At 48.3% G+C, this 8179-nt stretch overlaps 1 protein-coding gene across 1 annotated transcript; it reads left to right on the forward strand.

The window, feature by feature from the left end:
• The first annotated feature begins 973 nt into the window (after positions 1-973).
• LOC135899611 (leucine-rich repeat and fibronectin type-III domain-containing protein 4-like) lies at positions 974-6173 on the forward strand. Its single transcript, XM_065428919.2, has 3 exons — positions 974-2465; positions 3989-4137; positions 5794-6173. The coding sequence occupies exons 1-3, from the start codon at positions 1813-1815 to the stop codon at positions 5958-5960; spliced, it is 969 nt and encodes a 322-aa protein (XP_065284991.1). The 5' UTR covers positions 974-1812; the 3' UTR covers positions 5961-6173.
• Positions 6174-8179: the final 2006 nt, after the last annotated feature.

An 8179-nucleotide genomic window follows, 5' to 3' on the forward strand; every position in this document is an offset into this window, starting at 1 on the left:
TATGTAAGAGCATACAGGGTGTCCTAACTAACTGTAGCCAGGGTTTAAAAATATGCAAGTGTCGCGTAGCTGTACAGAACAAAGGTAATGTTGTTTGCCGTCGCTTGGAGATACTCAAACTATATTTTTAATTCCGCCTAATTTGATAATTAATCTTAATTAATCAACTTCTCAAACATTATAACTAGATGAAAAGTGTCCATGAGAAAATTGTAGAGCGACATGAAAAACTCTCGATACAGCGTTCTGTTGCTCAGTTCGTGCTACATAAAGGTGCTTTTCTGAGCGTGAAAGAAGCCCGCAAACGGCATGCAAAAGTGCCGCGCGATTGGACGCTCCATCTCCAAGCGACGGCAAACAACGTTAACTTTGTTCTCTCCAGCTACGTGGTACTTGCATATTTTAAAGCTCTCGCTAAAGTTAGCTGAGGAACCCTGTATACAGGCCTGTATGCCATAATTCAGTTCCTTTCAATGGGTTAAACGCTAACAAAGTGACTGTCCTTTTTTTTAATAGTATAGACGTCCCTGCACAGTGTGTTCTCACAAGATGGACCCAGACGGCGCAGTACGAAGAGGCCAAGCGAGCCAAGTTCTCGACACGTCGGAAGGACTCCGCATCACTCAACGCACTGCGTGCCTGCTGTCGGATCACCCGGGGGCCGTCCGTGCATTCTCGCAAGCGAAGTGAATCGACTATCCAGCGCGCAGACGCAAAATCCACGCGCGCACAAAGAAAGAAATGGCGCCGCAGTGGAAGTTTCCACGCCGGCAGACGGGCGCGTGCTTTGTTGGCGTCGTCGTTGCCGCAGGAAGAAGATAGGTCCGCGCGTCGACCGATTACGCGAGCGGGACGCGCTGCTCTAAGCCCCTTATGCAAAACTGCGCCGCGGGCGCGCTGTATAGTATGCATGCTCGCTGCGCGCAGTGTCTTGTTCGTTTTCGACGTCGGAGAGACGAGGATAAAATGAAGAGATCGTGGCCCGCGCCGGCAAATCATCTGACGGCCGCAATACCCAATACGCAGTTGCAGAGGTCAAAGACCGGTTTCAGCCTGCTGGCAGCACGTTTCCATAGGAGCCGGTTCTGCGATCTAGTTGCGTATACAACTATCAAAAACGCCTCCGACTGCTGATAAGCGGGTCAATGGAGCCGAAAAGTGGACGCTCGAGGGGCTTCCTTTAAGTCTGTCTCTTATTATTTCTTATTACGGCAGGTTTCGTAGATGTAAACATCGACCGGGCCTCAAAGGGTGTGGGAACAAGTGGTGCTGCGCTCCTGCACGTTGCGCATACTGCGTTGGCAGTGGTATCAGAACTGGTTACCAGCTTCTCCTGTGGCCCGTGATCCCTCCTAACGAAATATTACCTAACCACGCACCAGAGACGCATCGCCGGGACGGCTGTGGCCCTTGGTTTAGCGATTTATTTTAGTGCACGAGCGCCTGCGGGCCAACAGTAGTGAAAGAAAGCTCCCAAGTTCACCTCACTCGCAGTCAGCCAAGCCGGGGAACAGGTGCGAGTCAAGTGCACCTATCTTGGGGTTAGTGACACGGTCGGAGACCTCGTAAAGAAAGAAGGGGGTGGGGTAGGAGGGTGGGGGGGGCGCACAATCAGAGGCCCAAAACCAGTCCTGGAAGGGTCCTCTCTGGGAGCTCGGACGTGTTTGGTCCGACACGCGCACATCCCGCGCGTATAAAGCACGCGTCAGTCCGGTCGGCGTTCGCATTCTCGCCACAGGGCTCGCCGCAAACTCCTTTGCTAGCATCCACACAGCCCGCCACTTTGGAGCCAGCCGCACAGAGAGCACCGTCATGACGTCGCCTATTCTATGGCTAGCGGTAGCGCTCGCCGCTTTGACGAGTGCAGCCGTCGGCGAACCCTCGTGCACGCTGACCGAAGTCGGCAACGTCCGGAGGGTCGTATGCCGGGACTTCACGTCTGTCGAAGACTTCGCCAAGTACGTCAAGCGCGGAGTCGGAGACGACCTCACAAAGGAGACCTGGTTCAAGCTGAAGGACAGCCGCCTGGACCGTTTCCCGGAGAAGGCCTTCGCCGACCTCAACATCTGCAAGCTGGCCTTCTACAACGTCTCAGTCTTGGACTTCGCGCAGCAGGGACCCACGGGAAATCCTTTCGAGGGACTCGAAGAAACGCTGCGCAAGGTCGTCTTCCACAGCGGCAGCACCCTGCCTCCTTCCTGGTCGGTCTTCCAGGGCGTCCAGAGGCTGGAGGAGCTCTGCATCGACGACTACGAGAACCTGCGGCTGACCAGAGACTTCAACAAGCTCCCGAAGACGGTAAAGAGCATCTACGTGACCAAGTCGACTGTGGAGCACGTGGACCCCGACTGGCTGACGTCACTGGAGAACCTCGAGGCACTGGTGCTGCGCAAAACGAGTCTCAAGGTCTTCTCTAGAGGATGGCTGCCAATGCCAGCTCCCAAGTTCTTCCTCCTGGACTTGCCGTGAGTTCTTCAAGCTTTTACAGCTATCGCATAAGCATGCACACATTTCTATCCGCACGGCTATGTAGTCAAGCCAGCGCCAAGGCACCTTTCTGGAAAGGGCTAGAATTAAACTATGCAGATCCCACGCATTGTGGTAGTCGATGTAAGCGAAGCTTTATACGCTGTTTGCTTTGACTGACGACAATTAGCAGTGATGCTGACGGCGAATGTGTAATTTCTTCGGTGTCCGGTACGAGAGCGGTGAGTTGATGTTAAACGTTACCTTGCGAGCACCACTGCTATTTCTCTGCTTAGTGCACAGAACACACAGGAAAACGTATTTGCTTGAGACGTTGTAGTGTGCCATTGTTTATAGTCTTTTGGCGGATTGAGCAATATCGCTGCCTCACACGGCTTTAAAGATGAAGGTCCTGACAGAGACCGCCAGTATTTTGTAACGTGCGTAAAGAGCTGTTTATATCGTGAATGTATTTTTTGTTTTTTCGTGAATGCAACTTCCGTATTAACCAGGCTTTTTTTCTGTCTTTTCTCTAAAATAGATCTTATCGCCAAGCTTTATGTCATTACACGAGTAATTTGTTTTACACTTCCCTTACCGATACCTATCTTTAGCACGAATCGCGTGCTGTCAGTAGCTAATGAATCTATTCTTTCAAGTGGTTCGTGTAACCAAAATGATTTTGGTGTTTACCATTGGGCGTGTCATATTGCATGGGCCAAGTAATTATAACAATAAGTATAAGAGCTTTGCTAGCTTGTCTACTCGTTGTAGAAGAGATACAGGAAATGGGGAAGGCACTGATTGCTTCGAGTTAATGCAGGTCTTTTTCGACAGTGGGACCACCTGCCATGACAAGCTCCTAAAAGCTTCCTTTCATTATATTCCTTAGAGTTCTATTAATCCTGTGACATTACCACACGTTAAAAGGACACTAACGGCAAGAAATCTTTCACCTGTATTAGTAAATTCCCCTTCTGCGATACCAAGAACGCCACTGTTACCCTTAGAAGAGACTTGGTAAGCCAGAAAAAGCGCCGAAATATAAGACGGGCAGCGACGCCGCCTTGAAGCTCCCACGCTAGCCTACCGTGACGTCACAGATTTGGCGGCGTCTGCTAGGGCCCAGTTAACTTCTTATAGGTAAAACTTTATTAAGGAGCTAAGAACTGAACATGGCAAGTTTCGGAAACTTTTACTGAGACAACTCGGCCCAAATAGAAAAAAAAAAGCTTTGGAATCCGTGAAGTCACACTGGCGTACCAGCGCCGGGGTTTTAGAGCGAAATCTAAAAAAAAAACGGAACTTTGACCATTTTTCTTCTAATGATCAACGACGTCTTATCGCGAAATGAATGAAAATGTAGTTTTTGAAGAATACTCTTTCAGCATTAACTGATTTAGTGTTTTTCTTTAATGTCCCTTTAAGAGACAAACCTAGACGGCAACGTAGACGAGTCCCTCATTTAGGAATGCAGCTGCTGTCATCGCAATTACTGCATACATTGACGTTTGTGCTTCAGAGACAACGAACTCGAAGCATTCCCAGAAGGGCTGGCCGACGAACTGCCTCAACTTAGCGTCGTCAACCTCCAGAGGAACAAGCTGACCACCGTAGACGAAAAGGCTGTGGCTCCACTCAAGGACCGGACCGTCTTCGTCAACTTCGCCGGTAAGCTTCGCTGGACGAGGATCAGTATTTTGTTTGCACGACGAAGGAAGTACTTTCTTTTTTCAGATTTGAAAAACATCTGTAGATTTATCTCCGCAGTGCCCATTGTATGACGTGTGCCTTTAAAAATACAATATTAATATTTTCGTACCTCTTAACAGAAGGTAACTTGATTACGAAGGGACGAAAGGAATGTATTCTCTGCTTCTTATTAGTATTTCCAGGAGACTATTAAGAAAGTATCTGAGGCATATAGATCAATTCGGCTTCTTTTTGCGGGGGGGGGGGGGGGGGGGCATATTTGAAGAGGCAGACGAGCACGGAAAATCACAATGTTTTATTAACTAGTTCGCAATATTAAATCAATTACCTTTCAGTGCCTTAGAAAACATGTCGCCATAACACCGCACAAGTCCGTCAGTAGTGAAGTCATGTCGATTAATTAGAAATCTTGTTTATTCTCGCTTCAGTACACGCATGTGTTGCTAAAATGTGCTAGGAAACACCTTGGTCTTCTAATTAGTATCTTTCTGGAAACAAATTGACACGACTTAACAGCCACACAGCTCCGAATCCGCAATAGTGACAGATGTCCTAAAATTAGAGATTAGAAAAATTCATTAGTGCAACGTTGTTGATTACCAAGTTTGAAATTGCGATTTGCTGTACAAGTAATGTGCGCCTCTTCAAGTTACCCACCTAAAAAAAAAATTGTCGCCACTATTTGCCGCAGATGACTGTCTTTTTAGTCTGTTCGGAACATTTAATTATGATCATATGGCATGTAGTATTCTGAGCGCTACGGGGCTGAAGACAGCGATGCGCACGCTGGAGATAGTTGCAAAAATTTCTAAAAAAGTTACGCCGCTGAAATACTTTGTATGCCACTGAGCACCATGTATGTCATATGACCCTCCGAGATGTCCAATAACACAAAATTTTACTTTCGACGGTGCGAGTTGTATTTATGTCTGCACTGAACTGTGACACCTTGTCTGAGGCCTGTTGGCCATGTGTCATATATCGAATTATGGAAGGAAAAAAAAAACGGGGCGGAAACCAAGACGCAATTGTGTGCACCGAAATCTCGGAGGCAAGCGGCGTCATAATCACCGAGAACATGCTGGTATGATGCCACAATGCCCCGCGGCGCAAGCACACTCTCTTCACCAAGGCACGTAGTAAGGTAGTATGTGTGCCTCGCCAGAAGTTCCCAATGTGCACGCAACGCGGTAATTGATGGTTGAAAGCATGTACAACGGCTTCGCCTGTTCAGCGGGAAGCCTGAACTTGCCATCGCAAGTTCTTTCAGTCGCAGTCTCAAATGGGAAGAGCCAGCGTTCATCATCATCAGTAGCATCATCATCATCATCATCATCATCATCATCATCGTCGTCGTCGCCATTATTATTATTATTATTATTATTATTATTATTATTATTATTATTATTATTATTATTATTATTATTATTATTATTATTATTATTATTATTATTATTATTATTACTACTACTACTACTACTACTACTACTACTACTACTACTACTACTACTACTACTACTACTACTACTTTCTGGCATAGAATTCATTTCATAGGGGGAAAGCTTCAAGCGTCAAGCGCCCGTTGACAGCTCTTTGTTCCGTCCCTCGTTGCAGAAAACCCGGTGCACTGCGACTGCCGGCTGCGGTTCCTGCTCACCTACACGCACAGGTGGCACTACTTCCTGTGCCGCACTCCGCAGACCCTGCTCGACCGCTACTTCCACCGGCTCACCGAGGAAGAGCTGCAGTGCAGCGCCCCCGTGCCTTCTCCCTCCACGTAGACGCCGACGCGCGAGAGCCCACTTGCGCTGTGCGCAGTTCGCCAAAGCACTGCCATACCCCACTGACCCGGTACAACTCCCGAAGTGACGCTGAGCGCCACGGGATCGGGACGCCCTTCGCCACATCGCTTCTCTCTCTCTCTCTTTACGTTCCTTTGCCCGTCCATTCGAACCCCGTCTTCGTTGTCGTCCCTGTACTGCCTCAATAAAGAAAGAGCCCTGTTCGTGCACACATGACGGACCTGTTTTCGACTGTAGCGCCCACGAATGGTGGGTTCTGCCCATCTTTGCAAGAACAGCTCGCTACCAGTGTGAGGGCGCCGTCAATTTCCATGGAGGCACCGCAAACTGCAGTCAAGTGTGTTTGCGAGTGACCAGAGCTAGGGTACGCCTCTTGTCTACTCTACAAAAGTGCGCGAAGCGTCCGTGTTACAGGACCTTTGCGCACAAAGCTTCTCTATATTTATTAGTATATATAGGCAGCAACTGCCCATCACCCAAGTGATCGTCTTAATATCACTGTGATCGGTTGCGTAACCATGGCGGGCGCTCGAGCACCGGAGGAAGCGTATGAGAAAAGCATTGTGAATACGGGCCAACATTTGCCTGAGCAGGCCTGCTCTGTCCTCTTCAAAACGCCGAATGCAAACATTATGCGGCTTTAGCACGGCGTCGGCGCGGCGCCACCTGCTTACGCGCACTGAACCACACGAGCTATGACTAATTTGTTTTGCCTTCCAGTCCGGAGCCCCAAGGGGTTTAAACATTTCCGGCATGTTGACGAAATAATTAAGCTAAGCCGTTCATCAACCTCCCATATAATCAACTAATTACGATTATAATTACTTCGTTAAACATGTAATCGGTTACAGTGACTGACCCGCGAAAGTAGCTGAGTAATTATTAATCTGTAATTGGTTACTTAAGAGTTATTTGAGAGAGAGAGAAAACATTTGTTTGGACCATCGAGGTCGTTGTTCTTGAGGTCGAGTGAGTGGTGTCCTCATTTCAAGACTGCACTGGCCATGGCTGCTCGACGTACTTGCTGGATGAGAGCGTCTTGTCCCGCCAGGATATCGCCGGTCAGCTGTACCTCTCACCGCTCAAATGACTCTGCGTCTTTAAATGTTGAGGTTTGCCCCCGCACCCCCACGATATGTGAAAGAGTGTAGGGCATGTGTCGCCGGCACCAGGGGCAGATGCCGCAGTATGTATGTGGGTACATTTTGCTGTATCTGTGTAGGTTTGGGAATGTGTTGGATTAAGCGTTACCTGAATTCCATTCACTTGACGTTGCACAGATATACTGAATAGAAAGATCCGGCCTAGCTGGCTCTTTCCGTGAGCCCTCTGCGGTTCTTCACATGTGATCTTCACTAACATACCCGCCGCGGTGCTTAAGTTGCTATAGCGTTGCGCTGCTAAGAACGAGGTCATGAATTCGATTGCCGACAGTAATGCAAGAACGCTCGTGTACTTATATTCACGCGTCCGTTAAAGAACCAAAAGGGTCAAAAATGAGCCCGGAACCCCCTACTACAGTGCGCCTCATAATCAAATCATGGTTTTGGCTCGTAAAATCCCTGAATTCAAATATTTTTTTAAACTAATTTTTATCCTGACTAACAAGTGACTCTTAAAAATTTCGTCGGTCATATATTCCCTCATTTTCTTCCGAAGACCGTCGGCGATACTGAATACTCGCCCAATGCACTCACTGGGGGACAAATGTGGTGTTCTAACGCACGAACCTCGCGCACAAAATGTGGGTGTAACTCAGCATCTGGGTCCTCTAGGAAGCGCAGCGCTTCGTTGTCGCTAGTGCTTTGAAAAGGCTCTCTCGGTATATGGCGATTGAAAGTGGGGGGAAAGAATCCTACAAGTAGCCACCGCTATCGAGCCATAGCAATACCAGTTCAAATCGTAGGCCAACATCCGCTGAAGCGTTAAGATGAGGAAACGAATCCTGAGCAACCAGGGTTGCCTGGCTTGAACATGTGCATCCGCGAGGCTGCTGCGTTGTACGACCGTGGGCGTTTTACGGTGTAATTCCCACCGAATTCGTGCTCAAAGCTGTTTCGCCTGTTACGCTTGTCTCGTAAATGAAGCAACCGGTCGCATATAATTGGTAACTGAAAAAAATTAAACGGAACTTCCCTGAACACAAACTTTCCAATGTATGCATGGCATTATGTGGCAGTCGGCGCGGCGCGGAATGT

The sequence above is a fragment of the Dermacentor albipictus genome, chromosome 4 (assembly GCF_038994185.2).
Source record: "Dermacentor albipictus isolate Rhodes 1998 colony chromosome 4, USDA_Dalb.pri_finalv2, whole genome shotgun sequence".
Lineage (NCBI taxonomy): Eukaryota > Metazoa > Arthropoda > Arachnida > Ixodida > Ixodidae > Dermacentor > Dermacentor albipictus.

What these genes read in the sequence shown, in the direction of transcription:
- LOC135899611 (XM_065428919.2), top strand. Translation starts at nt 1,813, where the DNA reads ATGACGTCGCCTATTCTATGGCTAGCGGTAGCGCTCGCCGCTTTGACG. An exon ending in TTCTTCCTCCTGGACTTGCC is followed by an intron (nt 2,466 to 3,988) that starts GTGAGTTCTTCA and finishes TTTGTGCTTCAG; the next exon opens with AGACAACGAACTCGAAGCAT. An exon ending in CGTCTTCGTCAACTTCGCCG is followed by an intron (nt 4,138 to 5,793) that starts GTAAGCTTCGCT and finishes CCCTCGTTGCAG; the next exon opens with AAAACCCGGTGCACTGCGAC.